The 21,879-nt window shown below is 39.3% G+C and overlaps 1 protein-coding gene across 1 annotated transcript in view; it reads left to right on the top strand.

Moving 5' to 3' along the window:
* AGBL4 (ATP/GTP binding protein-like 4) overlaps window positions 1-21,879 on the top strand; it is a gene marked incomplete at its 5' end in the record, with an annotated part of 892,811 nt that overhangs the window by 736,875 nt on the left and 134,057 nt on the right. The window contains one exon of the mRNA XM_010004032.1: window positions 3,206-3,317. Within this exon, the coding sequence (XP_010002334.1) occupies window positions 3,206-3,317 (112 nt within the window). The remainder of the gene's footprint in view (window positions 1-3,205; window positions 3,318-21,879) is intronic.

The raw sequence follows: 21,879 nt of genomic DNA, 5'->3' as shown, positions 1-21,879 counted from the left end.
CACATTATACTGGAACACAGTTGTTTCCCATTGTAAAGCTGCTGTTTCCAAAATATATCTATATTTCTACTTTGCCCAGTGTGTGAAGGAGCACATAAACAGTTAAGCAGTGGAAGCAGCAAGCAATGTGTACTACAAATGAACTAGTTTAAGATTGGTAGGGGGAATTAAAAAAACAGTGCAAGATGCAATTTTTAAGATACCCTGTTCAAGTTCTTGAATTGGAGGTATTAGCCACAGGGGAGATCACATCATCTGGGAGCAAGAGAATTTACTGAATGCAGGATCTGTAGTAGGCATGTGGGACCTTCTTACTGTACGTTTTGGTCTTGTCCTGATATACATGAGCTTTGGGAGAGAGTTCTACATGTAATAGAGTCAATAATCAAATCCAAAGTACCAAGGAACATGACTTGATGTTTCCTTAGAGAGACTACGAGTTTGCAATATATGAATAAAGAGAGAATGTGGTAGGTACAAATTTGTCTTTAGGCAAAAAGGAGAGAAGGAAAAAAAACAACCACCAACTGGAAAGAAATAGTAATGCCTATATCAGAAATTTAATTAATTGTTGTTACATTGATAAAGATGTGATATACCACATCAAAGACTAACTAAATGATATTTGGAAATTAATTTGAGTTCCTATGAAATAGTGCTCAGAGGAGCTTCCCAAATGAATAACTCTTTTGTCAAGCATTGAATCCTTCTGTTTATAAAGTCATCTGAAGTAAAGACAAGTATTTGCAACTTCTCTTATTGCTTGAAATGAGCTATGAGATCCATCACTAACCAGACATTCATGGCAAATTCAAATAGTGCAAATTACAATGCATTAGTATCTTACAGAAACTATTCCTTACTCTTGTTCTCTATAGGGATGGCTAACACAAAGTAATCTAAAAAGTCCCAAACTCCAAATTTAATACTGACATTCCTTGTTTGAATTTAAAATTTGCTTTTGGTGCTCTGTAGTTTGGCTACTTCAATGTGCTTTGGAAATGAGTGTAATGGAATGAAAATATACTTGTTTTCTGTAGTGTTACTAGTTTTAAATATTCTTATACCAAAATGTAAATGGGACACATTAACCATATAAGGGGATATGATTTCAGGTTCTGATCTCTTAAGATAGTTATCCTGTAGCATGAGCATACTGGGTTTTTTGGGGAACTGTGCCAAAATACAGCAAGACTCATGATCACCACAGTTTTTGCATTTGTTAAACAAAAAACTCATTCCTGTGATTCTGCTCTTATACTAGTTTTAGCCCAGGTAATTTCACCCGTGTCTCTGGAATTACTTCTGGTTTTATATGAATGTCTGTGAGTTCAAAATAAGACAGGATTTAGTAGAATCGAGTGGGGATAGTCTATATGAAGAAAAAAAACTAAACAAAAAACTAACCAACCAAACACACAAAAAAACCCAGAAAAAATCCCCAAACCAATCAAACAAGCCAACAAAGCAGAGAAATCTTTATGTAACGTGCTTTGCTTTATAGTGGAAAGTCCTGCTTCTCTGTGAAATTGTGGCTGTTGGAGTGTCCAGAGAAGAAACTAATTTGTTCTCTAGAGAAGCAGAGAGGTAACCACCAAGACATGGAGGTGGCTTCTTCCACCACAATGAGCCATCAAGCTTGTCTGTACACCAAGTCAGCAGTGATGGATTTGAAGAGCTGGCAGTTGGGTTTTTGAGCTCCTAGATGGCTTGATGGTTAGGTTGTCTAAGGTCAAGGAGCAAGGCAACTCCTGCCTGCTTAGCTTTCCTTAAGAATTTTAAAAGAATAATGTCCATTAACTTTCTCTTTTTTAGTTTATAGGAACTTATTCACTCATATTTTTTAAAAATTATTCCTCTGGTTTCAACCCCTCACTTCTTTTAGCATTTCAGCTCTATCGGTTTTTGTTTGGTTTTCATGTATGCAATCATTTGTTTCAGGTGTTAGAGAAATGAGGCTTTTTTTTTTTGCCAATTAAGCTTATGATTTTCAGTCATCAGATTCCTAGAATTTTTGTTGAAAGGATAACTCCACTAGAGTAAATTTCTACTGCTTTGCATAGTCATGTTTAAAAGATAAAGGCTAAAAAGACATTCTCATAATAAACCAGGGATCAGTGAAAGCTCTTCTTTCCTCAACGAGCTTTAAGGCTTAGTAGTGAGGTTGTTTTTGTTTGTTGTTTTCAATACAGAGGTGGTTGCATCTCTTCCTGGGCTTTTATTATTTGTATGGTCTTTCATATAATTCCTGAGTAACATCTCTGTAAGGTCCACTGCTCTCAAGCTTGGCTTGAGACAACAGAAAGGACTTTTCTCCCTGCTTGTATCAGCAGTCACAGGTTGTCTGCAGTAGGCAAGGGACATGATTTCCCCCTCCTATTTGTGCTAATTTCAGATTTTTAATTTCTTCTGTGATCACTCTGCCAACAGCCCATGGAGTTTCAGTGGGGCTTCACAAAGAGTGGGATATTACTCTGTGAGACTGGGAACAGCAAAATGAAACTCAAGACAATGTACTGAGAGGGGATATGAGTTGTTGCAGGAAGGAGAGGCCAAAATGGCACACATGTTTCAGCACCCACAAGATCTGATGGCCAATAAGCAGTTTAACTTACTGTCTTGCTTGGCTAACTTTTGTGTAGGCAATTGCAGGAGAGGAAGGTACTGACACCTGGGTTAGCAGAACAGTTACATTCATGCTTTAAATCCCTTAAGCACGTACTTAATGGCCATTGATTTCAAAGCTTTTAACAGCTTTGCTGAGTTAAGGCCTAACAGAGGGCAAAGGAGAGGCCTGGCATTGCAGTTTATGAATCATCCTCATAGCTATAGACCCCCAGCTAGACCGCTGTAGGCAAGGGAATGTCAAGGACCAAGCAGGTTATTTCAGCACCAGCGTGGCAAGCTAGCAAGGGATAGAGTCAGTATGTGTGTTGTGGAGGGGCAGAATGCTGAATGACCAAAGGTGTTCCAGTCTACACTTTGCTGTTCATGTTATTTCTAAAAGCAGCCATTGCTGCAGGCTCCCCTTGTCCTCGGGGCTGCATTTATTTTGTTGGTTTGTTGTGTTGTTTTTTTTTCCCATAAAGACCACTTGTTTAAATACATAAACTGCAGAATATATCCCTAATCCTGCAGCTGAAGGCAGAAGAGGCTGCAGCTCACATATGTCCTTTGTGTGTGTTGTTTTTCTGTGTGTGTGCAGGTGCTCTTTGATGGGATTTGATTTAAACCGGCACTGGGCAAATCCATCTCCCTGGGCTCATCCCACACTGCATGGAGTGAAGCAGCTCATCATTGAGATGTACAACAACCCGGTGAGTGGGGAAAGGTGATGCCAGAACAACCACCAGCTAAGGTACCAACTCTCTCTCCTGCTGCAGGGTTGTGTAAGATGCCAGTAATTCTGATGTGGCTTAATCCAGAAGTAAGCAAACACCACCTCGAGTGCATGAGATGGGGGGACATTTGTGTCTTCTGTCACAGGAAACATCAGAGTGGAGAGAGCAAGTAAAATGAAGTTCAGCTCAGATTAAATATGGAATAATTCTGAAAGCAGGGCCTAAATTCAATCGAGCTGCACTCATGATGATCTGAGCTGGATGCAAAACAGCAAGCCCCCCAAATTGAATTACTGAACAGCGTTGATGTTTAATCCAGAGCTCCGGCAGGGGTTGCTACGTAGCGTGCAGAGCAGGAGTGGGATAATATTTGCAAATATTATATAAACACACACGCACACACTCGTGCTCACTCAGAGAAGCAAAGGTGTTCTTGAAGGTGAAATCCTAGCTAATCAGAGGAGATGGATTGCAGAGAATATGGAGAAGAGGAGTGGGAGGGAGGCAGACAGCTATCGAATGTTTGACATCAAAGCACAGAAGGATTATTGAATGTGGCACCTAAGAAAAACTGCTGAACAAAAACAGAGATGGGTAGGAAAAAATCACTCCCAAAAAATATGAGGAGATTTTCTAGATTATTATTTTTTTCAGTATGGAATTCCTGGTGTTTGTCTTTTCTTTTTGCTTCCCACCATGGAGATGGCATTTGAATCTTTAATTCTGTCAGTTTTGCTAATTTTGTTTTATCTCTGTTATGTGAAAAAAGGCCTAGTTTGCCTTGCTAGTAAAGAAACAGGATTCTTATCCCTGGTTACATCATGTATAGGATAAGAGCCTTTAATTTAACTCCTGATTCTCCCAGTACTTTTAAATTGGACTTTTTATCTGCCAGCTAGTAGTAAGTAATATCTGTGGAGAAGGGATTTTAGGTACAAGTAAAATAGGTTAATACATAAGATCCCTACAAATGGCGTGGAATCCAATTGCATGGAAAATATTTTCTTAGACTGCTAATTGTTAGGCATGGAATTTGTCTTTCTATTCTGTTTATGCAGCACTTAGTTAGCATTGTACCTGTGACCAAGGCTCCTAACCCTTGCTGTGTAAGAATGGTGACAAAGGCAAGTAAAGAAAGGAGCTTTACAGACGAACTTGTCTTTCCTCTATTTCCTACCCTAAAAAGCAGCACAGTTTTCCTTCTAGATGATGGAGAGAGCATGCAGGCTGATTTGTCTGAGAAGAAAAGGGCTTTTTCCAAGAACAAGAAGGTCCTTAAACATTACAAAAAGGCTGGATGTAGGGGAATGCTTCTAGCTAATAAAACAACAAATCCTGGCATTATAAGAAGTCACTCTCAGTAAAATAAACATGCTTGAGGGGAAAAAAATATTCTTTTCAGCTTTGTCCCATTCTTGGGAAGCTTCAAAAACTCTAGTACTTTCCAGCTGCCCTATGTGTGAAGAATGAGTTTATTTGCTATGGTGGGTAAAATGAAAAAAACAAAGGAAATGTTTGGTCAGTGTTGGTCTGAAATGGAAATGGTTTTTTTCCCTCCATCTCTGTCTCCTACCCCTCCCTAGTCATCAACCTGGGATGAACCAGTTCCAGTTAATTTCCTTTTGAGGGAAAGAAAAAGGAACCTTTCAAACACAAAAGCAACATTTCATTTTCAGGGTTAGTTATTTTTGTTTGTTTGCTTTTAATGATATTTAGGATTTTTTTTTTATTTTTATTTTTTAAAGTAAATTGCCAGCAAAGTTCAGGTGGCTCTTCAGAGTTTCATTTCTCAGGATTATTGTTTTTTTTCAGGCAGTAGCAGATTCTTAGTCCCTCTGATCCCAAATAATATTTCTATGAACAGACCACATCTAAAGTGCTGGGACAAAAGGGGAGAACACACCAGCTGCTGCAGGGAGAGGGCGTGGGACTGTACGGATGCCACTCTGCTTTTAAGTACTTGAGGCAAAAAATGCCACCCCTCCCCTCCTGACAGAGTGCCAGAAGAAAAACCTGCTTTGAATCACTTCAGATTGCTGAAGATTTTAACTGTCCTACAGGTGCAGAGTGGAACTTTTAGATGAGTAATCCCTGATCGATGGTTCACAGCGTGCATAGGTGAACCAGTTGCCAGGGGGGTTATGGTCAAGCTGTGACAGATCAGGGATTATGCATTTGAGCATGTCTGTCCTACCACTCTCTCCGCACCTGAAGTCTCCTCACACTGAGCCATATAAATGAAATAAAATGCAAGGTAAAGTTCCCTGCAAAATAATGTAATAAAAAATAACCTTCATCCCTCCCATTCTAGACAAGATCTGCAGTGAGGAGCTGCCCACAAGAGATTGGATTGTTTAAAGTAGAGGAAGTTCAGCTTTATGTTGCTTTTGCAGAATGGCTCAGTGCAGGCCTTTTAGATATATTCATTGCCTTAAATCATTTAAGGAAAATTAGCTGCCATAAGAGCATAAAACCACATTTTAAATATTGCTGTATAGGAGGATTTTTCTTCTGCTGCTGCACTATGGATGATAAGCAGTTTCCTTTAAAAAAAGTTCATTCAGGGAGGGAAGGAATAATGATACAGAAATAAGTGGAGTGGGTATGAAGCATACACACAATGTCATAGCTACAGTGATTCCAGTACTGAGTGGTCCAGGGCTGGTTACTGTAGTTACTGTGTAGAAATAAAAGCACCTGGGGTTCTCTGTTCTTCTGGGGTTTACAAAGTATGATTTATTTTCTTGAAGTGTTTCAAATTCCATAGTGATTATATCATCTGTAGGAAGGAGTGAATGGGTCAAGAAATCAGAGAATGATAGGAAGCTTTTGATCTCCATGTCATTGATTTTGAAAGAATAACTCCTGATGATATGTAATTGTGTTGGCCTACATGGAGTGAGGGGATGTTCTCAGCTGTTTCTGGTGGTGTCAGTCTTGCAAATGAGACTGAAGTGACAAACATGCCCTTCTATATCATCTGTTGTTGGCTGAAGAGAATTCTGTTCTTACTTAGCTTTCCCTGCCCATATGTCAGACATCACTGCCTTCCCACCTCTTCACAAGATCATAGAATCCTAGAAACGTTTGGGTTGGAAGGGGCCTTAAAGATAATCTAGCGCCAACCTCCCTGCATGGGTGGGGACACCTCCTGCTAGATCTGGTTGCTCAGAGCCCCATCCAACCTGGCCTTGAACACATCCAGGGATGGGGCTTCCACAGCTTCCCTGGGCAAACTGTTCCAGTGTCTCACCACTCTCAGACTAAAGAATTTCCTCCTAGTGTCTAGCCTAAATCTCCCTTCTTCCAGTGTTGATCCATTACCCCTTGTCCTCTCATTACAAGCCCTTATAAAAAGTTCCTCCCCAGCTTTCCTGTAGCCCCTTCAGATACTGGAAAGCCTCTACAAGGTCTCCCTGGAGCTTTCTTTTCTCCAGGCTGAACAACCCCAACTCTTAGTCTGTGTTCATGTGTAGATTGTTCTTCTGTCTATGCTGGAGCAGGTTAGCAAAATTAGCTCAAAGCATTCATGTCCTTTTTAAACCAACTCAGCTGCTTTTTGTATGAAGTCCCTTGAAGGTTGTTCATACGAGCTGTTCCAACAGCTGAACTGAAGGGCCAGGAAGTTCTGCTTGGCTATGGTAACATGCTTCATGTAGATAGGAAAGCATATATACAGCTAGACTTAGACATGTGAGCAATTGGATTGAATTCAGCAGTGTTCCTCCTGTGCTTATAGTTAAGCAGGTGCTTAAATGTTTTGGACTGGAGATGAAGTGCTCAGCACTGGCAAGCTTAGGATATGGATGGTGTATGGAGATCAAACAGTCCTGAGCTCTGGGATAACATGAAGCTTCAGAGACAGAGAGAGCAGTTTGACTGCTTGATTGTTGGAGGGGTTTCGTGCAGCCATCCAGCACTTTTCCCAACAAGCAAATGTTCTCTTTTTTGAAACAGATTTAATGATTGAACTTAGGTGGAGTGTTCCATGTCAGCTCAGTTGCCTTGGGTATGTGCATTGTGATATGGTCTTTAATCATGGGGGTTCATGTTATTTTCTTTGCTAGACCCCTGCCTCACTGAGTTCTCCAAATGGAAAACTTTCACATAATAAGCAGCTATTCAGCCTTTTGTTTTAGCTTCAGTGTTCATTGTGCAGCCTTGCCCTGTATTTACTGTGCCCTGTGTATTTACTATTCAGATCCTGCTCTGAGGATAGAATTGTTAATCTCCTTGTGGGCTTTATTGTTTTGCTCATTGCTATACCCTGGGAGCATTTCAGAAGTATTAATTATTTTGGGAGGGGGAACCCCTGTGAGAGACAAATACGTTATCCTTGTATACATAGGAAGCAGAGGCAGAAACAGTTATGATCAGAAGTACCTTCTCATTAGAGGTAGATGATTTAAGATGCTGGGAATCAGATTTATTTCATGTCATTCACCAAGGCTTGATGCATTCACTGTTCTTTGTCTTCTGGGTCCTAAGATCTCAAAATGGCAGCAACTGACCACATGGGAAGAATCTGTTTCAAGTGATTTGCCCCCTGAAATCAAAATGTAGTGATGGGATGCAGTGCTCCAGGCACTCTCATTCAAACACTGTACTTTGTCTTCTTCCATCCATCTCTATTCTGTTTGTTTTCTACCTTCTGTTGTCACTGGAGCTGGAATCCTACATGTAAATGATTCCTATGTTAGACACTATTCACCTTATGCCCTGGGTGAGCTGGAGACCCAAAAAAAGAAAACAAAAAACCCACACTCACCTGGGGTGCTTCATTAATTATCATCTGCTTTGTCATACACCCATATACCAATGTCTTAAATTATTTCAGCTTAGGCAGCTTTTCTGTTTTGATTCCTAGTGTTGGAATGCTTGATGTAGCAGCCTTAACATACTTCTGATAATCTTCTGGGTAAAAGTTTTCATTGATTCAGAGCAGAACATAGAGATGAAATAAAGTCCTTGCATGGGGAATCTGAGTCATGTACTGGGCTGGAACTTTTAGATCCACCACACACATCTGCCACAAGAGCTGATGAATTTACTGATAGGATAGAGGATGGCAATCTGCTATTGCTGAGGACTGGTGTGAGGGAGAGAAAGAGACGCTGCCCGTGGGCTTTGTGAGTATCTGGTGACAACAGAATTCATCATAAGAAGAGATTAGCAAACATAATAGGGCAGGCAACTGGATGGGGGTATTTAAGGTTGAATGGCACCTTTTACATTTTTGAGAAGGTTTTTTAAGATTTCATGTGCAGGTTTAGACCTGAACAAAAGCTTGTTTTTTATATTCCTGTCTTGAGAAGGCCTTGTTTTTGATTCAGGTAGCCTTGGGTGTGCAAGCAGTAAGACTACAGATGAATTAACATGTCTGGTAAGTCAATGCAACTCTGGATTCTTCAGCAGAGAACTATGCTTTTCTCCAAAAAAAGAATACCTCTACTTTCTTCCAAACATACTGAACAAACTCTCTTCTGGTTCTGTGTTATGATATATCTCTAGACCCTTCTTTAGAGGCAGATAGTATCTCTGACTGGCATTGGCTTCCCTCAGTACCTCATGCACCTTCACTACTGCAGGAAGACAATAGAGGTAGCTTGGCCTGAGCTGATCTCCAAGTTCCATCTTGTTGCTTTCCCTGCTGATAAACCCAGGTGTTAGAAAGCAGGTGAGGCTTGAATGTTCAGTGGTGCGTGGGGCAGGCTAGGGTAGCCAGTTGAAGGTAAGTCCTTTCTCTCCCTGACAATCTGTAACTCATTAGAATTAACTGTATTGCTCAGCTAAGGGGTCTCTCTAGTTTTCCCACTGTCCTTGCCAAAGAATAAAGGCTCTCCTGTACTTGCAGACTTTCTTTTCATCTTCTGTTTCTCTCATTCTGGTGCTGAGCTCTTTTCATCCCTATCTAGGTATGTTCTTAGAGATTTTCTTACCACTCCCCATCTCTTTCAACAATTCAGGTGTTAATGCTTGACATAGGCCCTTAGCAGCTGCCCTTCTGCATGCTGACCTGACCAATATTATCTTCAGACAGTGTTTAGACTGGTGACAATCAAGGCTGTGGTTCAACCTATTTCTAGTCTAGGCCTTCAGTAGCAGCATGTAGAGCATTCTATCAAGGACAGCGGTTTTGACAGTGCAGGAGCCATGTTCAAAGTAGGGTACTGTGGGAGTGCTGTACATCAAACTCCCAATTTGCTTCATTATCTGCAACTTTCGTAGTGACGGAAATCAGGATTTAAAAAATTTTTTTTCTTGGTGTCCCTGGTTATTAAGACAGTGCCATATTTTGAGGGAAGCATTCTGGTTCTATGGGAAACTAGGTCTTTTTGTCAACCCTCCCAGTCGTGTCAGCCTTAGAGGTTCTACTTCCACTCGTCTTCTGTAATGATATTATTAGTATTATCATCTATGTGAGACTGGATAGTTGACAAATTAAGTATAACAGATTGTGCAAGAGTTTCACTTCAGAACTGTACACTTAGGCTTCTTATAGTATAAGCCCACAAGCAGTATTACCCAGTCATTTGACATTTGACGACTGGAAGGAATGGTTTTCTGTTCAAAAATTATTCTTTTTCCTCATCATTTTTCCTACTCCTGTTATAAACTGGAGCATCAAAATGGAATGTATTTCACTGGAAAATGATAAGCTGATTCTCATTCCAGCTGAAGCCAGTTTGGGTTAATAAATGTTTGGAAAGGCTGTATGTTGGGGTTTGGTATTGCTCAGAAATCACTCAGAGCCAAACAAGTCAGCTGAGGTCTGCATCATCTGGTATATGGAGTCATAACAGATTAAGATAGGGTAATAAGATCTGTAGCATAACACTCTACCTGGCTCCATTTTGCTGTTAGCAGAGCTCTTAGACTTCCTCCCCCAGCTAAACAATAGCAATGAATAATCATTGTTAACAAAATGTTGAATTTTAACAGCCTACTAGGAAGTGATGTTCAGATAGTCCCTCAGATATCCTGGGTTGTCATTTGTACTTGATGGTTTTCACTGAGACATCAAAACAGCTATCATCAGGCACCACTTTTTGCCAATAATTCTCAGCCTAATATAGTACATGTTCTTGTAAGTTCTTCTCAGGCAAAATGACCAACATGTTGCCTCTTTTTTTCTCCTCTCCTCTTAAAATTGGAAGAGAATATTACCTCTTCTTCTGCAGTGTGTGTTCAATTCTGATAACCCTGCGGCTGCCTTCTGTGGTAATGTTTGTGTTTGTGCCAGTTTGTAGAAATGTCCTGTATCACTTCTGTCTTGCAAGTCTTTATTGACTGAAGTATAACTTTTTAGTGTTGCAAATACAATTTGTATTTCATTTCTCTGATGAACAAAACAGTAATAAAGGCAACCTGGTGCTAGGGTGTAGTTTAACAATGTGTCTGATTCTGTAGCTTTTGCTAGTAGGTGCTTAGGATTTTGACTCTATCTCCCACCTTGCTGTTGGGCTAGCATAGTAAGTTACTAACGAGCTAGTTAATATTATATTTCATACAGACTGTTTAACAGTATTACTATTAAACTCTTCCTATTGTTAAATATAAATACACTGGGTATTTACTGACAGAAAAAAATGTAATGTGCATGATCTGTTTGTTAGCTGTGTTATTTTCTGATAAGCAATCTTGTGAGAGTAGGAGTAACAGCTGAGAAGAATTCCTCGGTTTCTTTCAGTCTTAAATTTACCTCCAGTTTATTTTGGAGTAAACATTTCTTGATCTACTAAAGTCCTGTACTTCTGCTAGGTAAAGCAGCTTCTAAACTTAGGAGCTGCCTTCCCACTGGCCTTTAAACACACACAATATTATGAGAAACTTCCTAGGAGCAGTGCTTGTTTGGCACTAGAGCAGATTATTTCTAGGAGATGCTGAATCTTTACCACTGGAGAGTTTTATGACAGGTATTTATTGGGAAAGATTTAGATAGACCTAATTCCCTTTTGAGGAAATGGAATATACTCATTCCCTTCTCATCTCCAATTAATCTATGATCTTTGCCTCTTCTCTTTGTTTTTGATGTGTAAACTGCCTCCATGTATCTCATCATGTATACAAATGTATATATAAAAGTGAAAATATAATTTTTCTGGTAACATCTTAGGAATCATTGACATTGTTAGATAAAGTTCCACCTGGTACTGTGAACTCTGTCTTATGGTGATAGTCATGTAAGGGATATGCTTTTCAGGCAACCCTTTGCTTAATAGCCCTGTTTTTTGCAAAGGCAAATTTATAATTTGGAAATGAAAAGCCACATTTCTTCTAAACTACACAAGTTTTTTGGTTGGTTTTGTTTAATTTTGATCACATTGACGTGTTTGTAATCTAGCTCTGGATGGTGCTCCACTATACTTTTGTCAAATACTCTCTAGGGACTCTCCTTGAATGCATCTCTCTTTATACTCAATGTGCTAATCATATCATCATAGTGATAATCTCTGATACATGTTGTGGTTTCTTTGGTTGGTGCCTTTTTTTGCTCGCCTCGTTTGGCAATATTTGTATCTAGAGTAGGAACATTTTTCAGCTAAAATTAATCTCTCAAAGAAAATGAAACATTTTAATGCCAGAGACTAAAGCCAAAATCTCCTTTGTTTCAATGCAATGATGGTCAGTTTGTGTTTGTACCCGTCACTTCTAAGCTGTTTGATTGTACCTGTCACTTCTAACACCTGTCTGAAACACTGTGGAAAAATTAGTGGGTAATTCACTACCATATCTCTAGAAAAGTACCCCTTTGGTTCATTCTTTCAGGTTTTCAATTGTTGTATTTAATGTTTGCATCTTGTGACCTGGGGTATCTACGTGCAGTGGCATTTGCAGGTTGATGCTCTGAACATCTAAATCAGGCACACATTTGTTTTTTTTCATCAGTTTCCTGTTCTGAGAAATCTTTGTACTGATGGTTTTTTGCTTGGACAGACATGTTAGTTATGACTTCTACTTTGCAGTGATCTGCAGTACACCTTATCTTTTCTTCCAGGTGTTTTATTGCTATTACATGGAACTTGCATTGTTGCTTTCTTAGTTTTAGCTCAGCAGTTCTGTCTCTTTCCACAGCTCTTCAGGGCCTTTAGTCAAACTCCTCTATCTTACCTTGGATCAAAATATTTTCTGTCAAAGCTTTAGTATCCTCTCTACCACCAAAACCCGGTTGTATTTTCCTGGGACATGCCTAAGGTGTTGAACAAACTCAACCCTCTGAGGAAATAATGTCTCCTAAAAATTTTTTTTGAAGATGTAAAGCTATGTTCTCAATTTTTCTAGGGGCAACTGCCAGCATCCTGCTTATGAATCAGAGCCATCTCTTCAAATAATTTACCCCTTGTCAATGAAGGAAAATATTCCCTTTATATAATGCACAATTTTTTTTAACCTGGTCTCAGTGTACATATGAGGTTCAGTATGAAGTCATTCCTTGCTCTCTTGTATCTTCTTTCTGCTTCTCCTTTCTGTGATTCTTACAGCTATAATGTTATAAAAATCCTCTCTTTAGTATCTGCACTGGGGGGAAAAGTTTGTGTTTTTAAAATTTTAAGTAACATTAATCAGGGAGTGGCTGACATGTGCAATGCTGTGTTGAGAGTTTCCCTGAGTCTGGGAGATGTGTTTAAGCTCCTTCTCAGTGATTCTGGTTTCATGTTTCTCCTCCCCTTCTCTGCTTTTCATTGAGGCATGGGGCTTGAGATGTTGGTTTTTTTAGCCACTTATGAAAATTCCCCTTTCTCTCTGCTCCTTACCCAAGTGCTTCTATAAACTGGGTCAGAGTCAAGGTCACTGACAAGTCTGCTTCAGTCAATGGCTGCATTTGAGCTGATGAGCACTGAGGAGAATGACCTGCAGGGTAGAGAAGTTGATTTCATCTGGCTCTTGCCAGAGCTTCTTAGAGATGGGGCTTCTTACAGGATGCAAGTGGAAATCCCTGGAATGAGCTGATCCATTTTGGTTTTCCTACTTCAGACAGCATTGGGAACGTGCCCTTTGTTCATGTAGCTCGGTTTTCTTCCTGGGATTACATTTGCCTTTTAAGAGGCAGGGGCAAAGTCACTGCCAGGGCTTTTTTTTATTTAATACAAAAGAGCTCTTAGTATTCAAAAATGATTTACAGACAGCTGGCCAAGTGTTTAACCTAACTATGTCTGCTTGTGCTATTCTACTGGTGCAAGATAGCTGTAATAGAGGCTTACCCAGCCAGTGGACAATTAGCCCAATGTATGCAATGAAGATGGGTAAAGTGAAATGCTGATTTTAAATGAGGATATTGACATAATAGCATCTCAATCAGCACTGGAATAGCAGTGTAAAATTACTCATGAATAGCAGAGGAAACCAAGCCAGTAGAGGATTGACATTATAGTTAAAAGAAAGCTCAGAAACAAAAAAAAAAAAAAAAAAAAAAAAGGAAAAAGAAAAAAAAATATATGGGTGTGGGGAGCAATTTTATCAACAAGTACTGAACAATCTCACAATCCCTATGCATTAAAATTTCTTGGCTAAATGGGGTGGTAAGAGGAAGCATCTTCATAATTACATTCTCAGACTTACCAAAGAAGCAATGAACTCAAAGAATGTAATGACAGGGACTGGTTAAGTGTCATGATCAAATGTGATATTGAAACTGTATTTATACACTTTAAAATGTATGTCTTCTAGAAGAAAGAAACCAGACAGTCTAAAAGAGAAGACTAGACTTTTTCTTTATCCCTGAGCAAGGATTAAGTTCAGATTAAGGACGTAACCCTCAAAGAATGATTCTGTAATAATAAATATAAACATGGTCAAATTTATCACTCCTGGTGGAGTACAAAAGCCAAAAAGTCTTTAGGTTGACACACACTTCTGAAAGGAAACCTACATAAAATGGAAAGAAAACTAAAAGTAGTAGTAGCTTAAAGGGTAGAACAGAACAAAATAACACTTCTAGGTGACTTGGCAGCTGTATAAAATCACATGAAAAGTTAGCAAAGGATTATTAGTCTGAAGAAGGCCATTAGAAATAAAAGGACACCCTTTGAAATCTTGCCAAATGAACTAAGAAAAAAAAACCCTGTGCACTCTTGCAAGTTAAATGCAGAACCATAATAATAAGGGACAAATACAAGATTGAAGAGCAACCTGCTAAAGACATAAAAACTAATAATAAAAACTTTCTCAGACACATCAGAGGCAAGAGGCCTGCCTGAAGGTCTATAAGGTTGATAGATGATCAAGATGTAAAAGAAGTGCTCAAGGAAAATAAGATCTTTGCAGAAAAACTAAATGAATGATTTGCTTTGGTGTTCACTGTGAGGAGCCTAAAGGGAATTCCCAAATTAGAGCCACTCTTTATGAGGGACAAGTTAGATAACATGGAACACAGTGGTTTAATGGTGCATGTCATTTTGGAAGAGGGATTTGTACATCATATATTTGTTAGCCTTTTGTGGATGACTTGACAAACCTGAAGGTAAAGGCCATCCAGTACTTGTTGCATATTTTTTAATTTCTGAAAAGCATTGGCAAAGTTGCTAAGCAAATAATTTAAAGAAACTTAGAATCCAGACTGTCATTGGATATGTCATCCAAGCCTCCCCTTAGGATTAAAGACAATTGAAGTTAAAAGTGAATTTTCACATTGGGTGAAAGTTATATGTGCAGATTGCTTGGGATTATTAAAATAATCATAAATCATTCAGGAAAAAAAACATCATTTTTCTGATGATATATGATTATTTGCTGTGGTCAAAGTTGCTGTGTGACAATTGAATAACGATTTTCCAGGAAAAGGTAAAGAAAGAAGAAAAGAAATTCGAAATTATTGGTGTATGACAACTTTATATAGTATAGGCCCTTCAACTTGGAATAGGTATTTGAAGAGAGAAATATTGGTTTAGAAAAAACCCAGGAAAGTTATCAAAAAGAGAAATAAGAAGTGATCTGTCAAAGGCTATGAATGTTCTTTCTGGAATTGGGAGATCTAGAAACTGACAAAAATAAGGATGCTGTTACTTGGGGATGTATTGTTCATATTTGTGGTTTTGCTGGCATTGTTGTCAAACATCCCATGTTGCCCACATCCAGAGATCTCTGTAAATGATCTCTTAAATGGGTTCCTGTGTGGCAAGGAACCCAGTTGATGCTGCTGTTCTCTTAACAGTCTCTTGTGTCTTTCCTAGAATAAAGTGGAAAGGGGTAGCTGTAAGAAGGCTGGATCAGGGCTATCAATTCTATGGACAAGCAACAGTGTTTGTTCTGCCTTCTGCTCTGTTCTTCACTTCTGATTATCCTGTGTATCTGTGCATTCCTGTAATTATGGTGCTTGAACCTGAACCTTGGTGGAGGTAGAATGTGGGACCAAGCAGCATCAATACATGGCCAAAAAAATACTGTATTTTTTATTGGGAAGAGGAAAAACTACAAACTATATTAATTCCCTAGATAAAAGAGAAATATCCTCAGTGGGTGCCATTACATTTTTTTTGTGACAATGCACAAAGGTATAGACTAGGTTCCTTGATTTCTTGGCATATCTCATGACAAAATAGTAATCCCAAATAATCCTGTAGATCAGATTCTCCACTGTTTTCATCCTGTGCCTGTTTAACTGTCATTCAGAGCCTGGGCCTGAGAACAGGAATCCTGTGAGAAGAGCACAGCAGCTGCCTAACAGCTTAAAGAAAGGTATAGTAACTAATGAATCCAATGGGAATGTTTTAGGCAGATAAGCTTTAGTTACATAGTGCTGAACAAAGAATACTGTTGCTCTTTTGAAAAGTATAGTAGATACCCTTTCTGATTTCAAGTTGCCAGGATCTTTGCCTTTGTGAAAACTCATCCTATGAGAATAATGAAGCAGAGCTGTTTCCAGAGTTGTTATTTTTCTTTAACCTAAAACTGCACTTTTAGACTCCTAGACATCAAAAATAGCTTGATGCCAGTAGCACTATTAGCTGGATTTTGCAGGCAGCAACCCTGCAGTTTTGCATATGTTTTCTTGATCTAGAGCCCAGTTTAAGCTGTTGAATGGGGTCCGTGCCTGTAATGTTCCCTAAGTGCTATTATGCAAAGAAATTGCTTATTTGAATCATTAGTCAGCCTCTGGATGGCTGCAAGTTCTTATATTTCATGGCTGGTTTTCATGATGTATGTGACCTATTCACAGTGTTGCTCAAGCTGCACTGGAACAAGACTTAATTCCAACTCTTGTTAAAGCTTTTCTGCTGACTACCTTCACTAGCATATGCTTAGAAACTATCCCAAACCCAGAGGAGCACTATATGAAAAACTGCTGGAAAGGTTCCTCATGCAAGAAAACTCTATTAGTATCTTAATTCTTCCAGGTCAGAGTTAACATGATAGATTGTTGTTTTCTATATGGATGTGTTCCGTCATCTTTTCAGAATCAGATTACTACACGTCTTGTGAAAAATCCAGTTAAAATTAATGTGTTAATTAGCAGAAGTTTAATTTTCCTCTTGTCAGGAGATATATTGTTATGTTGGAATTTTACAGCATCAAAGTTAGCAATAGTCCCCTTCTTCTAAGTATTTTGAAAGCTTCTGCTTGCTGTCTTCTGCAGTGCTGACACCAGTGGATCAATAGGTTTTAAAACCAGACAGAAATCACTGTGATAATCTAGTCTGACTTACAAAGTACTAAATACCATCCATCATGGTTTTCCTAAATGGGCATCAAAGTCTGAGCTTCTTCAACTTCTGGTGGCTTAGCTGTTAGAGAGAATGACTGATCTGAAAGAGCTTAGAAGGTTTATCTCACAGGAGCATCTGGAATATAAAATCTTTCTCCAAATATCTTCAAAAACCCATCCCTGTGCTGGTAAGGTTGTTAAGCTCATAGTTTTCTTTCCTTTTCTTTTTTTTTTTCTTCTTTAATTTCCTTTTTTTTTTTTTTTTTAATTTTTTTAAATTAATTATTTCCTCTTCTCTTCATTATTTCTACCTTCTGGGAACTGACATATAGGAAAGTGCAATATAGAGCAGGATTACTGAGCTGGGTTACTTTGATGGCCTGAGCTACAGAAGCTGAACATACTTCATGCTGTAAGTCCACCTGAGCATGCAGAAAGCCAGGGACACTCCAACATGTGAGCTGCCTCCTTCATTTCTGTTGAGATTGCTTATGTTCTTGAGTGGCTCCTTTAGAGACAATGCTGATAATTATTTCTCAAAAGCTGGTAAAATGAAGGGGAAGGATCTGTGAGGTCTGATAACCCTCGGTTCACTTAAGTGTATGTCTAGGAGAAACAAAGGGCTGCCTGAGTGCAAATAGCAAGTTCTAAGTTAAGATGAACACACACCATGGAGCATGTGCAGCAGGGAGAAGTGAATGATGCACTTAAGATCGCTGAAAAGGGAGCTCTGCAAAATAACTTGCATGCAAAGTTTATAAAGGGAGTAAAACTTTGCTCCCTCCGTCATGGCACTTTGGTCTAGTTTACCCTTTTTTTTGTGTTGGTGTATGGAATGTGATGGGGGCCTTTGGTGGTTTTGATGCCTTTGCTCAATTACTAACCCTGCAGAAAATGTAATGCAGTAGAAGGGACTTTTTACAAGGGCTTGTAGTGAGTAAACAAGAGGTAATGGATCAAAACTGGAAGAGGGGAGATTTAGGCTAGACTTCAGGAGTAGATTCTTAAGTCTGAGGGTGCTGAGACACTGGAACAGGTTGCCCAGGGAAACTGTGGAGGCCTCATCCCTGGAAGTGTTCAAGACCAGGTCAGGTGGGGCTTGGGGCAACCTGATCTAGTGGGAGGTGTCCCTGCCCATGCAGGGGAGTTGGAACCAAATGATCTTTAAGGTCCCTTCCAGCTCAAACTATTCTATGATGATACGATATGAGAATGTTACTAATTTATTGCATTGAATAGGTTGTTGCTTTAAATGTGTTTTTCTAAGGACTGTCCCCTAAAAGATAATTTTCTAACTGTCAGAATACCTTGCATTTAGGTTTGGATTTTTCAAAAGCACCTTCTGGAATTGGACGCTGTTCTGTCTTGTTACATCTTAAATCCAAAATGCCAAAGTTCAAATAGAAGTTAGGAATCAGACTATGCCTTACTGAAATATAGTCACCTCTGGAAAAGACCCCATCAGGAAAGTACTGTTTGAAGGTAGCTTTCTTAAATGTACATCAAGAAAAATCTTTTTCTGTTCAGAGTTCTGCTAATTGTTTTGTATTTTCTGAAAAGAAACTGCTTTCATCTTAGTATTGGTCTTCTGCTAGGGAATTTGTGGTGGTTTATGACTTCCTCCAAAAGGGGTACACACTGTAGAATTAAATCTCAGCAGGAGTAGATTTAAACCTCCCTGATGACTTGTAGCCTATAGAAACGTTATTGCCTGTGCTTGGTTGGTGAGTCTGCCCTTCAGGAGTTGGATGTTCTCCTCTTGCTGCAGTTAACTCATGCTATAGAGACTGCTTTTTATTCTGTTTATGTCCCTTGATAATGGCTGTATTGATCTGGCCTGATGTAAGCAAAGGTTCACAGTTCACCAAATGTTGCTAAGGGTACCAGACTATTACTGCCACCAGCAGACACATTCCATCATCCTTCAGCCTCGGTGTGTGAAAGCCAGAGCAGCAGGATGCCACATGTTGGTGACTCAGAAAAATGGCATGTGTTGGTATCTGGCATATGTCAGACTTGGAGGCTTCTAAAATTAGAAAGAGTAGGTTTTTTGTCACGTTTGTGTTGTCTGCCAAGCAGTGCAGGAGCATTTAAAGGTTAGACTAATTTTCAGTTGTTTGGAAATGAAAGCCACAATGACAACGCTGTGCAAGGACACCCACGAATTTCATTTTCACATAAGCTGAACGTTCGTTTTCTTTCCTTTAAAAAATTATAAATTTTGCTCAAACTGACCTGGAGTAAGAATAGTGAGGAAGGTAGGCTTCTGTCCAGCCTGGCAGCTCTGGGCAAATGACTTAATTATCTCCTTGCTTACTGAGTTCAGCAAGGAATTTTTGCTAGAAGGCAAAAGCAAAGAGAAAAGGTTTTGAGCTGAAGTTCTTACTTGTGGCAAGTCAGAAATGTAGAAATGAGAACTGCTGAATCTCCTAATACTGCTTGGGGGATTTGTCTCTTTGTTTAGTAAACAATTTAAATCATTTGCCTGATTTTCCTAGCACAAAATCCCAGCTGTCCTTTGAAATAAGGATTATTCTAGCTCCACAATTATGAAAATGTCTCATCGTGACAGAATAATTTCATGAGAATTAGACCATTTTTTAAAAGCAAGAGGCCTGAGATTATAGCTGGGAAGGGACAGTGCTGAGACAACAGGACTAAGTATTAGATTATTAGGCTGGGTTTTTTTCCAGAGTCCAAGATGGAGGAGACATTAGCTGCTTCAAAGGGCAAACGGTTTTTATTTTTGCCTTCTCCTTGAGAGCTGAAAAATGCTGATTGCTTGATTCCATCTCGTCCTGGTTCTAGTCTGTTAATTCCAAAGATCATTCTCCAAGTGGCACGGTTACTTTCTAACAAGATTAGAGGGAGAGAGGCAGTGAACTGCTCAGTTGCACTCTAGAGACCCTTGGAAACTATGATCTGGAGTGGGTTGGCTAGAGAGCAGCGCAAAGAGGCTCATCTGACCTGGCATATTATTGCAAGAATTTTACATCTGTCACAATAGTGGATTGTTCTCTGCAAAAACAAATATTTAGCAATTATTGGCTGTGTTAGTCAAACTGATATATACCACTGTTGTATAATAAGGTGTTGTTCAGCACGCAGTGTTTCCAAACGACTTTGTTGATTTCTGCAGTATTGTAATAGCAAAGGGCAATGAAAATTTATATCATAACAGACATTGTTACTTTATGTTATTAGTGAAAATAACTCCAAATGCAGTTCCCTAGACCTGAAACGCAGAAATTCATCTAAGTGAAATATTATTTTAGCTTTCAGTCTTGTTCTGAGAGTGCCAGTATCTTCTGCTGAACTCAGTGGAAGCTGTAAATGATTACTCTGGCTGCTTTTAGCCATTCAGATTGATTTATCACCTCAAACCATTAATATCTTTGCACCAGGAGCAGTAAGAAAAGTGCATGTGTGTGTGTCTACACATGTATTACACCTACACTGTGCTTTATGCGTAATTTTCCTGTTGATTATCTATTTTGAAAAGTTATTTATCTGCATCTCTTCCCTGTGGAGTTCAGAAGTAGGACTGGATCGAGTTACGCTGCAGTTCAGGGAGAGATCCGTGCACTTAGGGTAAAGCTTGGGAACCATTTATCAGGCTGTTACAAGAACTGTGGTCTGCACTGGGTACCCAGGCCCAAAATGCCAAGGAGAAGCTGCCATCTGACTTTGCAGGCTGGCCAGCATCAAAAGAGTTGGTGCTAATTGGAGCACAGCCCCTCAGCTGGCTGCAGGGAGCTATCCTGCAGGAGCTCGGAGACCAGCCGGGTGACCTGATAGGAATTTTCCTTCTCTGACTTATGTGAGCAAGCTGGCTGGAGTGCACTGCCAGCTGCTACCCTTTTTCAAGACCCTGTAAAGAGAATAAAGCTGAACATTGGCTACCTGGCTCTGTACCCCGGCTAACTGTGTTAATAATAAAGTTGATGTCCCTCAAACCACACTCAGACTCGATGAGATATTTTTAGATTTTCATCTTTTGGATCAGCATTGATAGAACAGACTGCAGGCAGAACAGATTTGAATTATTCCTCCCTAAGTGTAGTTTTTACTTGGCAATTTCTTTCTTCAGCTTTATAGAGTAGTTGTAGTATTGGGGAGTAAGAGATTAGGGGAAAAGTTATTTTCAAGGCCAACCTTAAATACAGACTTGCTTATTTATGCATATATATGTTTGGGTCAAGTTTCTCTCATCTAGCTATGCAGAAAACTTCTCTATATCCATACTGGGGCTTTGAAAGACAAACAGCATGATTTCCATCAGTTCTGGGCATGGAAAGATACATTTGGTTTCTGAACATCTGAAAATTAGGCTGCTCTGACAGTCACTTTCATAAACAAAACAGCTAGTTCTGGTATGCAATCATGGGGATAGTGTTGCAGCTTTCTCTGAGCTTTATTATTTCAGTAACAGTAAACTCTTTTTTTTTGGCTTTTTAACTTTCGTCTGCTCATCTGAAGTAATTATGCTTTGTAGCCCGTATTCTTATCATGGAGCTACTCAGCCCTTAGGCATTAAAATTAAAGGAAAGGAGGAGAAGCCACAAAAATTCAGACCGTTAAGTGACTTATGTTGGCAAAATAAGAACATGGGCTGATTTGGTTGTAAGAGTTTAACGTCAGAAATTGTATTTGCGAAAGGAGGAGAGTTTTAAGATCATCTGATTTTTTTCTCCTCTCTCACAGTATCTTTAAAAATGTGTCTGGTCATGGCCTTGAGGATTGTAGCTTTCAGAAACAATTCCCAGACAGGATATGTATGAAAAAAACTTGCTGAAATTTCGCTGAAGGTGCAAAAGGACAAATAGTCAGCCAGACAAATGAAGACAGAAGGGCAGAGAGAGGATGTCAGCTTTCCCCTGAACTTCTTGTAGTAGT

The sequence above is a fragment of the Chaetura pelagica genome, unplaced genomic scaffold (genome assembly GCF_000747805.2).
Source record: "Chaetura pelagica isolate M959 unplaced genomic scaffold, ChaPel_1.0 scaffold18, whole genome shotgun sequence".
Classification (NCBI taxonomy): domain Eukaryota; kingdom Metazoa; phylum Chordata; class Aves; order Apodiformes; family Apodidae; genus Chaetura; species Chaetura pelagica.
Note: the sequence above shows the minus strand (reverse complement) of the source record. Positions and strands in the feature narration are given on the sequence as shown.